At 40.6% G+C, this 21,170-nt stretch overlaps 1 protein-coding gene across 1 annotated transcript in view; it reads left to right on the forward strand.

The window, feature by feature from the left end:
- TBCD (tubulin folding cofactor D) overlaps positions 1–21,170 on the forward strand; it is a 115,227-nt gene that overhangs the window by 82,412 nt on the left and 11,645 nt on the right. The window contains exons 27-35 of the mRNA XM_048323369.1: positions 1,189–1,270; positions 4,905–5,023; positions 5,436–5,527; positions 6,375–6,515; positions 11,471–11,554; positions 12,930–13,088; positions 13,871–14,009; positions 19,805–19,926; positions 20,781–20,858. Of these exons, the coding sequence (XP_048179326.1) occupies positions 1,189–1,270; positions 4,905–5,023; positions 5,436–5,527; positions 6,375–6,515; positions 11,471–11,554; positions 12,930–13,088; positions 13,871–14,009; positions 19,805–19,926; positions 20,781–20,858 (1,016 nt within the window). The remainder of the gene's footprint in view (positions 1–1,188; positions 1,271–4,904; positions 5,024–5,435; positions 5,528–6,374; positions 6,516–11,470; positions 11,555–12,929; positions 13,089–13,870; positions 14,010–19,804; positions 19,927–20,780; positions 20,859–21,170) is intronic.

Here is a 21,170-nt window from a genome sequence, read left to right on the forward strand (position 1 = left end):
AGCAAAGCATGATTAGTAAATATCAATTCTCACTTATTTCTGCTTCTGTTTTAGAGAGAAATCATTTTAATGCTTAAGATGTTGAAAAGTAATATTTTTTTTTCCAGACAAACAGTATTCTCTTCCAGTGTAGCTTCTTATATTTAAGGTGAAAAACATTAAATTTAGAAAGTGAAGGATGTGAGCAACCTGGTCCCAGGCGTCCCTGCCCATGGCAGAGGTTGGATAAGATGGCCTTTAAGGGTCCCTGATCTACAGCAGTTAGATAATTCTGCATATTTTGCTACTGTAATGCCTGTGGTAGTTAGAATATTGTTTAGGTGAGTGCTGGTTTTCTTTCAAGTCCTTGATTTTGCATAGAGAACTGGTCTGAGGTGTCTTTGAGGGCAGAATGAATCAGCTGAGCAGGATTTCTGTGTTACGTTTAAGATTTCTTGTACCCGGAGAACATGAGTGTTAATAAGTATTGCTGCTATTCACATGAAGTGAACAATGCAGAGCTTTTGTGTGCTTTCAAATTTATTATAATTTCGGGTAACATTGTATTATTAGCTGAAAAGTATAATTCAGCCATAAATTTTATGAGAAAACCTATTATGTGCTTTTTGAAAGAGCAGCTGAGTTGTTTTGTGTTCTGTATCAGTAACTGAACCCACTCTAAAAGTGAGGAGGCTCAGGTGTAATACACAACCTTTGATCCTTTTCTAAACCCATTAAGATCAGGACACCAGGCCTTTGACCCTCAGTGTTGGGGCTTTTTTTGTTTATAACCTTCAGTCCATGTTCTTTTCTGTGTTTCCTTTCTGTCACTTCCTGGGGAGAGAGGGTTTGTTTCTTGTCAATCTGGCATCAGTATATGGAAGATGAAACAATGACTTGTGTATTTTGTAATGCTCTGTCATCCTGGAGGTCTTTCATTTGAACTGAAAATGCATTTCATATATTACTGTTATTATCTTAAATGCTAATTTAGCTTACTGCTCATATTGAAGGAATAAGATTAAAATCTGGTTTTTTCCTTACATAAGTTTCCTTACTAAGCCAGTATTGGGAAGAAGTAATAAGAAAGTAAATGCCAGTATCTGAAAGTTTTTTTGTTTGTTTTTTTTTTTTAAATCCACTTTCTTTTTCCTTAAAAATTCAAAGAACATACAAGGTGAATAAATATATCTTGTGCCTTTGTTGCAGGAGTCTGCAGTGTCTGCACTGGCTGCACTGTGCAATGAATTTTACATCAACGAGAGGGGAGAAGCTGATCCAGCTCTGCAGGGTAATGATTCATGTTTAAAATAGAGGCACAGAATACTGGGCTGGACCAAACTTGCATGTTGGAGCTATTGCAGAGAGTGGGGAGGGACCTCAGTAGTTTTAAGGGAATTTAAAATTCTTTAGGAAAAAATAACTGACAGGTGAAAGTTGTCTGAAAAATGACAGCTGGAAGTGTAGGAAATGTCTGGGGTTTTGCTGGCTTTAGACTGGAGGTGAATAGAAGGTACCACCATAAGGAATACTAGGCAAATGTATGTTGCTTTTCTATTCCATACTGTAAAACAAAGAAACAAAGATTACGTGTTTCTAAAATCCTAAATTTTAACAAAATGAGTCTTTTTCACATCCTGTTTTGATAAACTCTGCCAGAGATCTTGGCTTGATTTACAGAATTGCTAAGGGATAAGGAAAGGATAGAAAAGGACACCCAGAGTTGTTCTAAATGTGCATGTGAAAGCTCATGTGTTTGTATTTGGATCAGCAGTACAGGAGGAGGCTTAAACTTCTCTTAGGGGCATATGAATCAGCATCTTTTTTTATACTGCTTTCCTTGTACCTGTCTTTGTTTCAAGTATCAGATTGTATCATGTCCATCAGAGATGGATTGCCGGATTGTACAGATAAATATTTTAAGAATAACAACATTTATATTCTTGCTTTTCTAAATAGGACAGTGAATTTAAATATACTTAATAAAATACTGATTTCTTTTCCTGTTTTTTGCCATTATTAAATCAAGTAACAGAATACCTTATTATTTGTTTATTGTTTATTACAGTTGTTCCCAAAATGAACTTGATATTGATCACATATGTAGTTGCATGCAGTCCATGCCCCAAAGACATTAGGGCTGAACTATAAAAGCAGCCTATCTTGATTTTAAAATACTTTATATAGTGCTAAATCTCCATGTTTTTGTCAAAAAAACCCCAAACAAACCCATACCCCAAAATTGCCTTTTCCTTCCTGGAGTTTGGCCCTGCCTGTCAGATTCTTTGTGGGCAGCATGGGAAGGTGTGACATGGTACCAAGGCAGATAAAATCCTCCTAACCTCAGGAAAGGGTCATGTGTAAAACCAGAATGTGTGGGGCGGGAGGAGGCAATGCTGAGTCAAAGCAAACAAGCTAAAAATGAGTTGAAAAGTTGATAGGTCAAACTTTATGTAAGGATGAAGTTTCATGGTTCTGTAAAAGTGGACTGGGAAACTCAGGCAGATGCCCAAGTCAGGAAGGAGAAGGGATCTGCCCAAAGTACAGGCAGTAGATGGCTGCAGCTGTTGTTGCTGTACTCATTTAGATCCCTCTGAAGCCTAATTGGTTTTTCCTGGATTTTAGGTTAACTTTTCATCTGGCTTGTGCTTGAAGGGACCATGGCAATGTGGCCATGATGATCTAGGGACACAATTAAGTCAAATTTGTAGATACAGACAAAATTTTTCCTGAGATTTTTCTGAAATAGAATTGTGAGTTGGGAATTTTTCTGTTCTAGAAAAATCTCTGGTCAGCTCCTTCTTGAGTACCCTTTTATTTGGCCTTGACTGTGCTGGACCCTTTTCCACACACGATAACAGAAGTGCCATTACACATGCAAGCATCTTTAAAAAGAAAAAAAGGTGTATTTTATCTCTGTACCAATAAAACTTATAAATTTCATGCCTGTCTGTTGTGGGATTGAAATCCACAGTGTGTGAGGGATGTGGGTATGTGTGGAAGCTGCAGTGCAGAAGACATTCAGCACAGTGCAGGTGCCTTAGATAAGTCAGTTAAAGCAGGTCTGGACGTGATCTCGAGGGGATTAGGAAGAGAAAAAAGCTTTTGGTAAAATTTAATCAGTGTTTCGCTGTGGCTTGGTGATGAAAATGAAAACACCAATCAAAGGTGCTTTAGCAATTTGACATTTGGAATCTGTCTTTATAAGGCTGCAGTTTTATTGAATCACTGCTTTTTTTTCTTTTTGCCTCTGTTTTGACCTTCTCTTTGGTTTTGGTTTTTTTTTTTCCTGTCTTAATGTGTTCTGCTTTGGTTTTGCTGACTTTCTCCTTTAATATTCTTTCAGGATGGGTTGTATGGAATTAATATTGTAGACACTTCATAGGCCCTGTTGGTTTATGAAGCTGAAGGCTCTTAGAAGAATATTAACATTTGCACTACACTTTTCCACCATAATTACTAAGTGGTTATAAGCAAAGAGCTGCTTGTTTGCTCGTTGCTGTGTCATTTGGCTGAAATGTCAATCTTAAATTTACATCAATCAAAGTGGAGACTGTCACAGCCTCACTGTGTAAGATCTTCTTGCTGTCGCAGCAAACACTGCGTCTTCCTATGGCCTCGGGACTCCTAACACCCCGGTGGTTTTGAAAGTTTTGAATAATAGATGTGCTTATCTGAAGGTATTGCTCATCTCTGGCCAGGGAGCTGGGCCCCTGCTGTGAGGGACGAGTTGGGGCCTGTCCATTGCATTGGGCTTTAAAAGAAACACTCGTGAATTATGATGAATGGGGAGTTTCTTATGGCAACTCTTCTTTCTTCCTCTAGCAAATATTGCTCAATCATTTAAACCTTAGAATTACAGTAAGCAGTGGCACAATTATGTAATCATCCCAGGATCTCTAGTTGTTTTTCTCTGAGGATTAAAAAGTGTCTCTCCAGTAAAGCGATCGATGAGACCACCTTGCTCCTTTCTGAATCAGAGCTGTGTTTATTGCAGCTGTCTTGGAGAAGGTTTTTTTGGAGTAGCTTGTTTTTCTCTGCATCTTACAGAAGAGTTTAATGTGAAAAATCAGGTAAAGGAAGTATTGTCTGTAAGTCTGAGATAAAGACTGCAGCAGAAATGTGTACCTGCACCTGACTTTTTCTGTTTTTATTTTTTTGTACACCATTTATTTTCTCCTTGGTATTGCTTTACATGTTTGGTGAGGCTTCTTTTTCCATGCCCAGCTGAGTTTATTCTTGTGCCTTTTGACTCTGTTACTGTTTGTAGAGCCACTGTCCACGTTGTGTCCTGTGCCAGCACAGAGAACCAAGGGGGCACTTCTTCTTGAGCTTTCTCCTCCAAAACACCCAACTTCATTTTTGTCTCTCTATGGAAAATGATCTGAAATTATCTCACTGTTTAGGTGTGATCTGTGTGTATGTGCTGAAACAAGACTCCCATCAGGAGTTTTCTGAGGGAAAACTGTTAAAAGAACTGACCTTCACAAACCTTGGGGGTCTCCTTCCTAACACAGAATACTTTTCCAATGATAGAAAATGGTGACCTATAAATATAAAAGAACTTGCTCCCCTGTGCTTACCCAGAAATTTGTGCTTACACTTACTATTTGGATTTCTAAAGCATGGTATCTCATTAAAATTGAGAACTTTGTCTTTCCTCCCTGAAACAGTAGGATTAGTCTAAATACAAACTCGGATTTTTTTAGACAGAAAATATGATTTCATTCATGTAAAATTGAACACCTTAAAATTTTTATCCTTTTCCTGTAGAAATTAAGGTATTCTTCATTTTAGTTAAACAAATTACAAAATTTTCCAGCTACTTTGTTTAGGGGATCCTTTCCTTATTTTTTTCCTTAGCCAAATACGAAATTATAATGATGTGGTGGTTGCTTTTCACTCTGCAACTATGTTTTTTCTAGATGAGCTGGTGACACAGTACGTTTCAGAACTACAAAACGCAGAGGAAATGATTCGTTGTGGCTTTTCACGAGCTCTTGGGGCCCTTCCAAGATTTCTGCTGAAGGGCAAGCTCCAACAGGTGAGAAAATAGGATCATGGTAATGAGAAGAGGGCACAAGGCGTTTGGAGTGAAACCTGTGACAGTAATCAAATAAATAATAATGATCATAATTAAAGGTCTTTGTCAAAGGGGTTTGAATGCTAATGTACAGAAAATCATCATGAGTTGAGCTTGCCATAGTTTCTGATGATTAATGTTTAGTCCTGCTTTAGCAGTGCTAGTGGAAAAGCCAGAGGTTGAGTTATCCCTTTGCTATGGGACACTGCTCCAAAGGAAGAGGGAGGTGTGCTGGCCACTCCTGGTGAGAGTCCAAACTCTGCTGCCTGCTTGCTTCTTTCATGCAGGATTGAGCTCATTTTAATGTGATGTCAAAATTTAATATAGAAAAAATGCTTTGGATTTATGTTTTTCAATCTTATTATTTTTTCAGGTATTGGCAGGTCTAAAAACAGTCACAGTAATTTCCCCTGAAGACGTGAGCTTTGCTGAATCCCGAAGAGATGCCTTAATAGCAATTGCAAAGTACGTTTCTCATCTCTGGTTTTGTCTAATTTTAAATCTCTCTGTAGAAGCTTTCTCCTGTTCATTCTGCTTTCTGCTGGGAGTCTTGAAATCAGTTACACTGTCACACAAATACACACAGCTTTCGAGTGTCTGCACCTCCATTCCTCAATTTATTTTTGATTCAGAGGATTATCACACACCTGACTGTGGAGTACAGCTCTGATGGTGCTGTCAGTTTTTTATCAGTTAACTGATTACCTAGAATATGTTTTAATGTTTGCCCTTCTCGTGAGCTGCAGTTTAATGAGCTTTACTGAGGAGGAAGAATATATGGTTTTTTTCCACAATCTTAAGAAGATTGAATTGGTTTAAAGAAATTGTGCTTTATATTTAAAGGAATGTTTTCTATATTGAATAACTGCAGTTAGAGTTAATAGTGTACATGTGTATTTTATGCTCTTAAACTGTTACAGTGCAAAAAAACCTGTGTCTTCAAGGTAAAGAAGTTTAATATCAGGTTCAATGGACATTGTGTTGGCCCTTTGCTCTCCTTCCTGACTCTATTTTAAGGAGAGTTCAGAGACTGACAGATACTGAAGCATGTTCCTTCTTGTAGTGTTATAGATGTGAAAGCAACCTACTTCCCTGCTGAGATCTTGACTTTGCCAGTGTTCCTTTGAACCCAAACATTGCTCAGAAATCTTCAGGTTAAATACAGGACAGAAACATTCCTCATTCCATCTATAGCAGATGTTCCAGGTGTTGGGAAGTTTATTAAGCAACATAACAAAGCTTGATCTTAATGTGTCTCCTTGCTAGTGTTATGGCTTTGCCTCCCATCCCTTCTTTTCCTCTATTTTTAAAGGGTTTGCCAGACAGTGGGTGTGAAGGGAGATGGATCCCAGCAGGAATATGTCTGCAGGGATAACGTTGATCAGATTTATGCCACGCTGCTCACTGGTGTGACCGACTACACCACCGACAGCCGGGGCGACGTTGGAGGATGGTAAGGTGGGGCTAAAAGGGGGGGCCAGGTTTGGTGTCTAAGGAAAACCTGATGTGTTTTCAAAACCTCTTAGAAACAAGAGCTCCAAGCCTTTGGAGATTTGAGCCTAGGTAGGAATGCACAGTGGGAAGAGAGGTAGAAAGTGAGTGGCGAGGCGGACAGGTTTTGGTCATCCTTCCTCAGAAGTTGGCAATATGGGAACTGATGTGTTCAAAACCGAAGTTCAGCCTTTTTCTGGTTCTGTGGATAACATTAGCTTCTTTTAGTCAATACCAGGAATGTATTCAGTTGCAAAACAGGGATTTAAAACATTTCTTCTCTTTCTTTGAAATAACGCATTTGGTCCTGCCTGATCTCTCCTACTCCTACATCAATCCTGTTGTGGGGATTTTTTGCCAGGAGAGGGAGCAGCTGCATAACGTGTTGGTGACTGAGAGGGATAAAAACTCCAAATTGTCCTGCAGCACCACCGAATCTTTTGTAAGTTTAGGGTTTCGATGATATCAGCTATGACACTGCAAGAGTACATCATAAATCTATAGGAGTATGTCTGCTGATGTGAAATCTGTAGAATAGATAGCTAAATAAAATAATAAGTTTAGTAAACTTAATAAGATTAGTAAGATCCTAATATTATTAAGTTGACAGCAGTCATATTTTCATGACATTCCTCAATCTTCAAGGTCCCCCTAATAGAAAAAGAAGATTCAGTGTGTAACACTGCATTCCTCTGAATGCTCTGTATTCCTTCATTAGCTGTGATCTGGAAAGGCAATTTCTAAATTCATGATCCAAAGCACTATAAAGGCTCGTGTCCTTCTCTGGGTTTGTGTTTCATTTCCAAAGAAGCTCTAATTGGGGATGTGTCAGCACTTACTGATTGGAAGTTCCTGCCAGCTTTGAATGGGAGAGATCATGAAGAGTTCATGTTGTTCATGCCATCCTGTAGAGTTACACAGCATAGAAACCCATGTGAAGTATGGATCTTACAAACCAAACGTGCTCTTGTCAGGGTACTTTTCTGCATGTATTTACAAGCACAAATATACCCAGCCTGAGGTATTACTTGTTAATAAAAAGCATTAAATTATCCTAGTTCAGGAACAAGTCCAGTGTCTGCAGGTTTAACATACATGACCCTTTTGATGCTGTGTAGAAGCCTCAGAGCAGTCATGCTCACTCCTTGATAGTGAAGCCACAAACTGTGTAAATGAATGGGATAAAGTAATTTTAGTTGTCTTTTATTTGTTGGCAGTTGATTTTGAGTAAAATGCTGGTTTTGAAAAGGCTGCTTAATGTTATTGTGTGAATCCATAATTTTAATTTGAAAGTGTGCAGATGTGTTGCTTTTAGATATGAAATACCAGCCTTGTTTAACATATGGGTGATACTGTTTGTGTGGTATGGTAATGAAGTGGTAAAATACATGTATTTGACCTGTCTAGCAGCTGCATGAGTATTTCAGGGTACAGAGTTGTGTGTTCAGGATTTTAAATTCACAACCTATTGATAGTTCAGATCTACTGTCTGGCTCTGCCTTTGTTACATTCCAGGCAGGAGGGGGCAAGTGCCTGAAAAGTACTGGTGAGAAATAATTTTGCTGGTTGAAAACATTCTGTTATTTTCCCAGTATGTTGAAGAAGTTCTTGTCTAACAGCACTGAGTCACATGGAGTGTTTGTGATGCCTTTTCTTGGTCTTAAAATCAAGAATCAAACATGGTTAGAAGGAAAGAGGGGTTTTACCTCAGGATTTATTTTAAGGATCCTTAGGTGCACCATGTCCAGGTCGATTGCACCTCCATGCACACCACAATGCCCACCCCCAAAAGATCAGGTATAACATTATAGGTGTTACTAATTAGCAGATCTATGAAAAATTCCCCAATGAGAGGCTCGAGTGAGCCCCCCTCCCCAAGGAGCCTTCCCCTGGATGGTTCTATCTCAGTTTACAGAATGTGTTCTGGAGAGGACCTTGGGCTCTGGGGCACACTGATCCCTAACTACGAACCTTCTAAGATGTTTAGTCTCCTAGCTTGACAAAATAAGTCTAAGAATGTAGGCTAAAAACCACTAAGAATGCAAAAAGCTATAAAAAGGTGTATAAAAGGGGTATAAAAGAAAAGGTAAAAAATCATTATGGCATCATTTGAGTGTTTCAATATCTGTGCAGAGTGTTTGTATGAATTAAGTGCTTTAGACAGTCACTGCCCTCTTCCTTGAAGGGTGTTTTCAGCAGTGCTCTGTGAACAGGAAGGTGGCTGTGCTGGTCCCTGGCCAAGCCCAGCGTGGTAACATGTGCTGCTCAATGGGCATCATGTGAGTGTGGTAACTTTTTGCTTAGGCTCAGATTTGTTATGTCCTGTTTAGAGCTCTGTGCTACTCAGTCTTAACTTTAGTGTCATTATTTCATTTGGTAGCCCCAGGTTTGCTTTAAAAAAGGGGGAAAAAAGTTAATTACAGTGCCATTCTCCTTTCCAGGATTCCTCATTAGGCTTGAAGGGGGCAGGTGCTGTGAAGTACATTTGTAATAACCATATGAAATGGGAACTACTGCAACACACTCTGTAACCACCTCTTGTCTTGTGTAGGGAGAAAAGTTGTGATTGTGCTTTTTTTTCAGTGTGCCCCGTGCTGGATTGTTCCTTGCCAGTGATCATCAGCAAGGAGCAGTCAAACCTTGCTGGTTGTCCTCTGCCAGTCACTGGCAGTGTCAGATCTCACCAGTTCCAGCCTGGGCTGCAATAATTTTAAATAGCTTCTCTGTCTTTGCACAGGAAGGGAAGTGTCAGTTCTGCAGCACAAAGCAGAAGAAGGACACTTTGTGCCACGTTATCATTGGGCACTTCTGTAACTGGCGAGCCTTGTCCCTTTAGCACTTCACTGCAATATTTACAAACGCATTGGAAAAGTTCACAGCACAAATAATCCAGACTGCTCTCAGCCTTAGTTAAGGTTTGTGTGTTGGGGTTTTTCCTGGTTTCTGTAGTGGTATCCAGCTTCTCAGCTGGTGAAATTGTCGTACAACAGGGAAATAGTGACACAGGGCACGGAATCAGAGATGGGGAGGTGTTTGACATCTCCAGCTTAGAAGAGGAAACAAGGATGCAAACTAGTGAGGATCAGGAGCAGGTCATTCCAGCGTGCACGAGGAAGGAGCTTGGCTTTCCCTGCTGTCAGAGGAGCAGGAGGGAGGTGAATGTGTCTCTAACACAAGAGAGGGGCGGGTGTAGCTGACAGAAAATGCAAGAGCAGTAATACAGGGTGGGGAGGCAGAGAAAAGGAAGAGATACTGAGCTTTGTGTTTTCAAAGTCAGGTGAGATACTGAAGATGAGGACCTGGCTAAGTGTGATTAGGTATTCAGCTTAACTTCCACATCTGAGAGCTCCCACTGCAGTTCTCCACAACTATTGTTTATCCTTCACCTGTGTCTTCATTTAAAACAAAACAAAGTGGAACTTTCAAAGAAATCCTGAGGACATTAAACTCCCAACATCCATTAAAATTCAAATGTGCTTTGAGCACCAGATTTTTTTTTTTTTGAGCTTTGGGCAATTCCACCCAAAATCAAATCAAGAAACACTTAAATCAAAGGGGGAAAGGGGGATCCTTTCTCATGGCAAACTGTTGGCTGCTGAAGGCTTTTGTGGCCTCTCAAATATCAGTGTGTTCTTATTCTATTTCTTCTAAACCATTGGATAAAATGGAAAGATGTGGGGAGAAATGCTGTTTCTCTGGAGAAGCCTTGTCTTTTTTTGTGTTATTTTTGTCTTTCTTTAATAGAATCGTGGGAAAGTTTCACCAACTTACTCTCTGTATGCAAACTTCACCTTTCTTTTGATAGATTGTTTGCTGGGACATGTCTGATCTGTCTACAGGTGTTAGACATGAATATCTAAGTCAGATACTGTACAAAAAACTAGTAAAACATAACCTTGATGAAAGACTGCCAAACTTGTTTTGAGCTGCTTTGGAAAAAATGATGTAATTTACCTTTTTTACCATTAAAACAAATGTCCCACCCAGTTTTAGATTGCATCTGCAACTATTTTCAAGTTGTTTGGAAGTTAGAAAGTGGAGTATTTCTTTTCATAGAAGGCTGCTGGACCTTTTCAAATATTTAATTTTTTTCCTTTTTAAAAAAATTGTTACTGAGAAAGGATGACATTACTCTGAGTTACTAATGTAATGAACCTGCTGGGCCTGGTCTTGTGCAGGCTCATGTAACCCACTGAGGTATTGCCTGTGTCTTAAGAAAGAAACCACTTTTAATAACTCATGGATTGACAAGACATGTGGTTTTAAACAAGCATACTGATTTTTTTTTTTTTTAATTGAAATTACACTTTTTAATTTTTTTATGTTGTATTTAGACATTTTGAAGGTAGCAGATCATTATCTAGATAAGACTGACTTCAAGCACAACTTAGTGTTCCTTTGGTCAAGCTTTTTCTGAAATTAATTATTATTTAGCATAGAGATTTAAGTCACTCTGAGTCATGACTTGTTTTTAATGTTGGAAATATTGAAAATTTATAAGAATGTGAGTCTTAATAGTGTTAAATATCTGAATGTCAGAATGTGCATTGGCCTTTTCAGAAAACAATTTGAAGCAGACAAAGCACTTAAGTTTAAATACATCTCTTTGCACACTAAATATTACTAATCATTATCAGTTTTAACCTCCTTAAAGTAAAGAATAAGCCTGATGACATCTGGCTGGAATAAAAACCAGGCAGGGGTGAGTGTTGTTCCCTCAGTGTGATGTGAACTTTGTCCCATGGAATGGGGCTGGGGGGGACAGCTGTACGCACTCCTCATCCTCCCAAATTATGGTAAGTGCTCTGAGATCGTGGCTTTTGTTACTGTGAATTTTTGCTGGTGTTTTAACCTAGCTGATGTATTTATTGAAACAAGTACTGCTGCAGCTCCTCTGACCCATCTCTGTCTCCCCAGGGTGCGCGAAGCTGCCATGAGCAGCTTGATGGAAGTGACGCTGCTGCTGGTGCAGAACGAGGCAGAGCTAATTAATGCCAACATGTATGTGATGTGCTCTTCCTCTTCTTATCCCTTAGAGCTACATTCCAGGCCATACAGGAACGCAGTGCTTGGACACTCTGTGCTTACTCCTTTATTGAGTGTGACAGAACTTTGACAGAAGTGCGCCAAGCCCACGCAGATGTGGAGGATGTTGCATCTGGTTTTCAGAGGGATTGACCTTGTTGAGAGAACCTGGGTGGCAATCCCACCTTGGAAATAGAGCTCAGCTGTGGGATTTGGGCTAAACCTGCCACCTCTGTGGTGCTTCCCAGTGGAGTTCACTTAAATAGAAAGCAAACCTCCCCTCTTATCTGGAGCGTCACATCGTTAATTTGGGATGTGATCATGTTAGCATGAGTTTGTATTTGTTTCTTTGCAGAATTATTAGTCACCCCAAGGCAGTAAAATAAAGAAAAATAATTTACACCGAGCTCCTGATTTTTAATTTCATGATATGGTACTCCTAATAATAAAAAAAAATTAATAATAATTACCATTTTTTAAGCATAGTTTGAGCTGCAGCAAAACTTTCCTCATAGTGGTATTGGTCTGTGGACAGGGTGTGCCAATGGTTAGGTGAACATATATGTGGTTTGGGTTTTAATTAAAAATTCCCAGATGGTGAAGGACCCTTAGAAGGGAAGGACTGGATTCTCTAAGAATACATGGCTCACTAGTGCCTGTTCTCAGGGGCTTCCTCCTCTTGATCTGTTGTATACACAGGTTGTCCACATGGAACTTAGAAAAGCATTCCTGCCAGCTGGATCCTGTTTTCTAAATATTCTGGGCCTTGGTGTAACTGCAGGAATTTTAGCTGGTTTTACTGTCATTAGTGGCCCTTTCTGAAGGGGTAAAGGGCCTTGTGGGACACAGTACTGTAGCTGAGAGTTTAGTTATGAACATAAGCAAAATAGGATATTGTTAAAAACTAGCCAGAATCGAGGAAGTGATTTATTTGGGATGTATGAGATATAGGAGAGACCTTGTCCTCTGCTACCTATGCAGTTTTCCACTTCAAAATGTGCTTTTCTCAAAGTTCCTGCTCTATTTCCATCTGAAATGTAACAGTTCAGCCAAGCCATAAGCACTTCATTATCTTTTTGGACAAAAGGTGAGGCAATATGTGTAAAAGGTGGATAAAATACTCAGTAACATTATTGTCATGCTGGTTTTTGATTAAATGATCTGTGGAAGATAAAGCCTCAAGATTCTGTCAACATGTGGATGTCTTAAATCACTTTTATGTTCATTCTGAAGAGTTAAACCAGAATACTTTCCTAGCAGGATCATTCTTATTTATTTAACTGAAACAATTTAAATCTAAATACACATTCTACTGCTTAAATTTTCTGATTAATTGTTTTCTTCTCTATAGCTGCAAGCAGATTATGTGCTGGCTGGCTCAACAGTCAGCTGAAAAAATAGATAAATTTCGAGCTCATGCAGGATCTGTGTTCCTTACTCTTCTGCATTTTGACCATCCTCCAGTTCCACACATCCCTCATCGAGAAGAGCTAGAGAGGATATTTCCAAGGTAAGGTATTGAAAAATATCCTGAACCAATGAAAGTAAAAGATAAATGCACACAGTTACACCTAAACCAAGCAACCTGATGTAATTTTTGCACCCAAATGCCCAATATATGTGTGGAGGAATATTTGGTGCTGTTTGTCAGGATTTTATTGAATTGTCCTATGAATGTGCATGAACACATTTTTTTCCTCACCTGGAAAACACTGCTTGATCATAATGATAGTTTTTAACAAATTGTTTTAACCAAGCTCGAGTTGCAGTAGTTTTCCAAGATGGACTTTCTAGTTAAAGCAAGAGTGAGAGCAACTCATTCCTGAATGGTGATTATGATACCTGATGGCAGTGAGGAACATCCAGCTCGTGTTTGGGAGAACCTCAGCCTGCTGTGACTCCAAGTGCTCTGTCTGCAAGGCTGCTGATCAGTGCTGGGGTGTTTCCTGGGCTAACTCTGTCTTTGCATCAGTTGTTGAGTAGCTGGTGGTGGGAGAGAACACAGAATGAAACTCCAGAAAGAAACTTGTTTCCTGAATGTAGGCAAAAGTGTCTGGGAAAAGGAAACTGCAGTTCAAATCTTACCTGGATCAGCACAGGGATTTGAAGATTCCTTCACTTTACTGGCAGTGGCTGAAGCTTTGATTTGTACTTGCCCCATATGCTCAAACACCAATGTTTAATTTGATATTTAGGTAATTCAGAGACCACCCTCACTGTTTTGGAGGAGCAGTGTGGGGAGAAGAAAAGCAGTGCACCCATGCAAGATGATTCTTTACCTTCCCCTTTCAGGTCAGAGAAGGAGACACTGAACTGGAACGCGGCGTCGGAAGCTTTCCCTCGGATCACGCAGCTCCTGGGCTTGCCAGCCTACCAGTACTACGTGCTGCTGGGGCTCTCTGTGTCTGTGGGGGGACTGACAGAGACCACGGTGAGAGCACCAGTTGTGCTTTGAAGTCTGATGGGCTTCTTGGTTTTCATTTTAAAAGTATAATTGTCTTGACTTGCTGAGCGTGCAGGGAACAAGGAGTGAGGGCGCTTTGTTTCTCCTTTGCTGGCCTGGCAGAACCTGAGAGTTCCAGCCCACAGCTCCCAGCCCTGTGGTGACCCTCCCAGCTGGGATCAGCAGCAGAGCACCTCAGCTCAGGGCAAGGGGATTGCTCTTCTCACAAGGGGTTGAAAGCCAATTCATTTGTCACCTGCTGCAAGGTGTTAGTTGTCAATAGGTGTTAACAGTATACACAGGCTTCTTGGTTTTTAGTATTTTTGATAGACTTTCTACTAAAATACCAGTGAGATGTCAGAAGTTCCATTACAAAGAAATACCATTCAAATGTCTGTCTCAATCCTCTGAGCTTTGCAATCATTATTTCATTCTTCTGGCATGAACAACCTCTGTATCGCTGGCTTTGGCAGTCTGCTCTGCTGCCACATTTTTCCCTACTTTCTTATCATTTTAGTGTATCCTTCTGTCCTTACATTACTACCAACTTGCATAGGTAGTTTTAGAATTCTTGGTTTCCAGATATTTGGTTTACAACACTTTTTGATTTGTTGTGGCCAAAGATGTAAAATACAAGAAAACAACTGTTGGGGTAAGGACATGGTTCAATATGACACCGCAGAGAAATATCAAACCAGTAACAGAATATTTTAGACTGTCAGTTAAGTCTTTAAATCCCAGTGGTCCTGTAACAGGAGGAGGAGGAGGACGCTGTGAGTCAGCAACCCAACAGTGGTTAAGAGTGTTTCTAATTAAGATTTCCATCTCAAATTAAGAAAAGCAGTAGAAAAGTGAAAAGGGTTGAGAAACAGAGTTTTCGTGGAGGGGGAACAGCTCCTGCTGGGTCACAGGAAGAGTTAAAATCACCTGGAGCTTGTCTCCCATGGCTTCCACCTGTCAGTCACAACTTGCCCAAGTGATTTTTTTTTTTTGCTGTGGGTTCTGCTCTTGGGATCAAGAGATGTCTGTGAGCCTTTGGGTCTGATGGAGCAGAATACTCAGTGTCTGGTCAGTCTCTTGTATTTAAACCAATTCTGAGCATTTTAATGTTTCTAAAATGGCAACTAATTACATAGCAATGGCTATTTTAAAACTTTGAAAACGTGTGTGTTGGTTTGTGACAGTAATTATCGGATAGACAATGTAACTCTTAACAGATTTCCTTAATAGCAAACATGCACATGAAATTCAGCTTTCAGTTAATTATAGGAGGCTCCACCAAAACCGAAGTTATTTATCCAAGTATAAAAAGGAGGAAGGTTTTGGAGAAACAGACATTCTGGCTGCTAGCTGGGGTCAGAGGAAAATCCTTATTCAATATTTAATTTTATATTTTTTTTTAAAGTCCTGGTTGCATTTAGTTATGAAAAGTGGGAGCAGTTCAGTTACGTGTAGCTCCCTTCCCTTGTTACCATCTGCCAGTGTGTTAAGGGAAACCTTCTGCACTGTTTTCAAACTGTGACTGTGAAATGTTAACTTCTCTGTGACCCTCCAGTTCTCTTTAACACTAAAGGCTTGTTCTGGCTAAAATAGTCTCAAGGGCTTTGGAAAGAAGATGACCTAATTCTCTTTTGAGTCAGCTGGAAAGGCAAGGGAGGGTACTTACACTTGGGAGTATATGTGTGTGGTGAATTACATTTAATATCTAAAATGTGATACAGAAATTAGAATTGATGTATCTTGCAATGTCTCGTGTTCCAACTACTCTGTCAAAGCCTGTAGCATTCTTTGCTGAATATCCACAGACAGGTTTAAAACATTAATAGAAAATTTTAAGAACATTCCTATTAAATCCATATGAAAGAAGCAGCTTTTTAAAGTCTTGGATGGAGGAAAAGGATTATTTTGAATATATGTTCTTGCAGTGGTGCGTGTGTTTTTGTGACTTCCTTCTCTCATTTAAGAAATATCTGGGCACGTACATACATGGAAGTTAGAAAGAAGATTCTTGTATATACTGCGAGATAATCTGAGTTCAAATGTCAGTTTGTCTTGTAGTCATCTCAGGGAATGAACAGGAGAAAGGCTCTGTTGTAATTCCATGGTCAGTGGCTGTTTTGCTGCAGCTAAAATTGCTCTGCAGTATATTTAGCAAGAGTAGTTCTTTGTTTGGCTTTTTAAAGAGATTTTCTGGAACGAGCCGTGTGGGGTCTCTGAAGTGTTTTGGTGGCAGTGGGGCTGCTGGAAGAATTGTAGCTCAAGCATTGGAAGTAATCTGGAAAAACAGAAGATGTCATTCCCTGTGGGATTTGGCACTCTGCTCCATCGTCATGGTTCAAAGGGCACTTTCTCTGTGTAAAAGAATCTTCTAATTATACATCTGGCCCACAGTGATGCATATTTCTGATGGCTGCATAAAACCCCTCAGTCTGTGGAGATCAGGACTGCACAATGCTGCTCTTTCTCCAGTGCACAAACCCTGCAGTTGCAGGGGTCAGGATATAATTTTGATATAATTTCATTATTGTTGAACTACATTACATTCAAAATTTTGTTGAAGCACAGAATGTCCTGTGATTCCCCTTCCCCCCTAAAGAGTGAAAATTGCATTTTAAAATGGTATAGAAATTGTAAGTAAAGCCTTTAAAAAAAAAAAAGAGGAACAACATATTCTGAACTCTCAAACTTCCTCCCAGGCAATGCCAGAGCTGTGTTACTGGGTTAGATCTCACAAATGAAAATATTGGGATGTTAGTAGATGATATTCTAAAACATCTGGTTACTGAGACAAATTGTATGCAAATCAATGCATATTTGATGGAAGAAACAGGCCCAAGATCCTGTTTTCTTGGTTGACAGCTCTTGAGCAAAATACATTTGAGAATAATCCCAGGCATTCTTTTCTTAAAGAAAAAAATTGTGTGACTTATGATATTCCTACTTCGTGTAAAGTATCACTGCTGCAAAGTACAAACCAGAGCCCATGGATGTGCATCAGGCATCTTAATCACTGATGAGTAGCTGAGATTTTGGATGTAACGTGCTCTGTTACAAACTGGATGCCTAAGCTAATTCTGTTTGACCATATCAGTCCCACCTGCTGCCTCAAAACTGGTTTTAGAAGTACTCTGCCTCTGTTTTGCAGCAAGTTGACTGGGAATGGTTTCGTGAAGATTTGTGTAGAAACCACGCCAGGTGCCTGCCCAGAGCTGCAAGTGCACCTCTGCTTACTGGAGCTGCATTTCCTTGTCCTTGTCCCCTGGTTCAGGAGGTTCAATCTTCAGGACTTGAATTCTGTCCTCAGGTGAACGGTGCCTTGGAGCGCTGTTCCCGTGTCGCTGCAGGATCTGCTCTTGGCTTCAATGTGAGAGAGTCACACCTTGGCAAACCCTGGTTTTGCTGTTTCATAAGAACAAGGTCATTCTCAGGCCTCCTCTTCAATTTGTATCCCAAGTTGTCCCAGTTCCAGCCCATTAACTTCCTAATTTCCTTTCCCAGTCCTTGTGGAACCCCAGGGAAAGGTAAATGTCGCGCGTTTGATGTAGTGTGAATTTGTGTTCTGCATAGATGGAGAAGACGTTTGGAAATGTTCTTCTCTGCAAATACTCAGGAGCAGTTAAGATTATAGCTCAGATACCGAGGCTGGGACAAAAGGAGTTCACCTGAGGAGGTAATGGGGATTTAACCTGTTCATGTCATGTTCCCTTGTTATGCTGGAATTTCTTCCAGTACAGTTCCTATGCTCTATGCTCACTCTTGGGAAAATGCCCCATTTTTCAGTCTCCCAAGCAGTTACATGATGGATTATCCACACCTGTACTTTTGTATTGTTTAATTGCTTGCTGTCCTCATTCTCCAGTGTTTCTGGTATCCTGCTGCTCTGCCTTGGTTTGGCACAGCTCTGGAGCACCCCATCTGGAGCTGTGCTCGTTGCCCTTTTCTTTCATGCCCTTTCTTGCCTTTTCAAGTCATTTGGACGTGCAGGGAAAGCACTGAGTCATTCATCTTCCTTCAAAAAAAAAAAATGGTGTGAGATCTGTGAGGTGTAGTTTAAGGGACAAAAGAAATAGGAGAGAAAATGACACCACCTAAGATTTTTTCCTGAGATGGGATTTCTTCTGCTTGTTGTTGATCTCTGCTTGTGGAAGGTGTTACTACAAAATATTTCTTCTTTATTTATAATAGTCTTAAATGCACAGATTGTTTCAAAGGGTAGAATATAATAATTAAGCAGGTTTTAAATTTTCAGGAAATCTCTCTTACAATTGTATATCCTGTGAAGACCTTTCAGTGGCAGGACCCAGTTTATACTGGGCACAGTGGGACACACACCAGTGCTGCTTTTGGAGTTTGAAAGAACCACATTGGGTTCAGTTCAGTGTAGCTGCCTTGTACAGATTTTACTGAGATTTGGCTGTCATTTTGAAACTCAGAATAAACGAGTAATTTCTCCAAATTGCTTGACCTTTTTAAAGAAATATTTCTGTTCCTGCATTGCCCGGGATGTTTCAGTACAGAACAAAGTGTTAAGGTTGCAGATTGTGCTGCTTCCCAGGATTGCTGGGCTGTGCTGTTTGCAGGCTGAAGCTTCAGAAAAATAGTTCAGAGTTTTGAGCCAAGGCTAAAATGTTTGTTGTTCTTGTGTACTGATGCACTCATAGATGTTACTGATACCAGTTTGTTAGATAAAATGTTTAAATAGAGATTCTTCTCATTTGCTTTTGGGAAAACACTTGTGACGTTTCTCATACTCATCCAATATTTTATTTTCTTTCCTTGATGAAATGGTCAGACCTCTGAGGAAAGGGGAATCCCACAGAAGCTGAGCCTGCTCCCCTATCACATGGCAGGTCCGTGTGGGAGCAGCTGGCCTGGCAAGCACAGTGGCTCCTGAGGATTATGGAATCAGGGAGTGGTTTGGGCTGGAAGGGACCTTAAAACTCATCCTATTCCACCCCCTGCCACGGGCAGGGACACCTTCCACTATCCCAGGTTGCTCCAAGCCCCATCCAGCCTGGCCTTGGACACTTCCAGGGATGGGGCAGCTACAGCTGCTCTGGGCACCCTGTGCCAGGGCCTCCCCACCCTCCCAGGGAACGATTTCTTCCCAATATCCCATCTAAAGTGTGGGGAGCTGTTGAGTGATGCTGCAGCCTGTGATGGTTCATGGCCTGTGTGACCCCATGGACTGTGTCCAGCTGAGCCTTGAGCAGCAGCACTGACCCCTCCTCTGCCATCTTGCTAAGCTGGCTCATTAGCTTAATGCAGTTAAACCAGCAGTCATTATTTCTTTCTGAGTTGTGTGTAATTTTTAACCTGACTTTGCTGGTGGTTTGTGTGGCCCAAGAGCTTTTCTGCATGGTTCAGTTCCATCAGCTGTTTAATAAATACTTGGTGAAGTGCTGGTGTCCTCTTTCACCTTCAGAGTCATAACAGTATTAATATTTGAGGTGAAGCAGGGTGATCATAGCGGTTTGAGGATGTTTTATTTTGAGAGAAAGAAAGCAATGAACCTTTAATGTGGTCTTTTATCCTGCAGTGGCAAACTTAAAAAGGAAAAAAGAAAAACAACCCAACTTGCCTTGAAAATGGGTTAGTGAAGGTAGAAGAGCCGTGGTCCTGCTGGGTATTGTTACTGATTTATGCCCGTGGCTGCTGTTGGATGAGTGTTCCCAGTGCTGCTGTGCCCCTCAGCTGAGGGGGGACAAGGCAGTCTGTAGCCCGTGTTTGTGTGTGGCAGGAGGTTTTTCCTTGTCCTTCACTGGATGTTCCTTCTGTTGCAGCTCAGATACTCTGCCCAGAGCCTGTTTGACTACATGAAGAAAATCCAGAGTGATCCCAGTGCTTTGGAGAGTTTTTGTGAGACGCTGCTGAAGGTCTTTGAGGACAACCTGCGGAATGACCGGTAATGGACTTCCTTGACTTTTTTCCCTTTAACAGCTTCTGGAAGTCAAATGTGTGGCACATGTGCTGAAATCTGCCTAGATGGGGAGTGCCCAAGGCACATGCATTTGCTTTAATAGAGCTGTTTGGTACAGCAGGACTTGTGGTAAAATGTATAACCAAGGAGTGATGGCAAAATATTTTGTGTATTCAGGTTTTAAGATCATAGAATGGTTTGGGTTACAGGGCACTCAAAGCTCATCCCATTCCAGTCCCCTGTCATGGGCAGGGACACCTTCTGCTAAACCAGGTTGGTCCAAGCCCCATCCTGGCCTTTGACACTTCCAGGGATGGGGCAGCCACAGCTTCTCTGGGCACCCTGTGCCAGGGCCTCCCCCACCATCATAGAGAAGAATTTCTTCCCAATATCCCATCTAACCCTATTCTTTTTCAGTTTGAAACCATTCCCCCTTGTTCTATCACTATTGTATTTTTATTTTGTTTCTTTTCTCAAGTGTTGAAATGAAAACATAGCCATGGTCATTCCAGCTGACATGTGCTGGTTCATTTGGTGCTGATACAGTCTGTGGAATACAGATTAATATTTTCTAATACTGTCACTTGTGTTTTCAGGACCCTGCAAATGTAAAGTGGGTGTGTTGTTAATTAGGTTTTTTTCCTTTTGGCTGGCAAGGAATGTCCTGGTTCAGCCAACACACACAAGTTACTGAGCAACCCTCCTCTGTGTAAATCAGAGTTCTAATTTACGTACGTGTAGGTACATAGGAAGTTTCTTTCTTTGCTTCTGATTAAAAATAGTACATATCTGTATGCCAAGAAGTGTATCTACCTTGTTGAATCATTTTCTTTCCTCAGGGTGTCTGTACCTCTCCTGACAATGCTGGACCAGATGCTGGCGAATGGCTGTTTTGATATGTTCACTGAGCAGGAGAAGTAAGTTGCTGGAAGTCTCTTTGGTTTATTTCCCACTGGGCAACAGGGCTCTTAAATCTTGCCCTGCCTGCTGCTGGGTGGGTGCACAGGGCTCCAAGTGTGAGTCTATATTGCCATGCTTTAATTTTCCTGAAGTGGGACAAACAGCCTTGAAAGGGTTTGATAAAATCCTTGACTCTCGTATCCATGTAGAAGTTTGTTACGTGTTCATTGTTTGACAGCCAGGACATTAATCAAATGCAATTTGCATGTTTCACCTGGCATTCTTGGACCAGTATCAGATCTGTTCTTTCGTTTTCCAGCTTCCTAAAT

The sequence above is a fragment of the Corvus hawaiiensis genome, chromosome 19 (assembly GCF_020740725.1).
Source record: "Corvus hawaiiensis isolate bCorHaw1 chromosome 19, bCorHaw1.pri.cur, whole genome shotgun sequence".
In the NCBI taxonomy this organism is placed as follows: domain Eukaryota; kingdom Metazoa; phylum Chordata; class Aves; order Passeriformes; family Corvidae; genus Corvus; species Corvus hawaiiensis.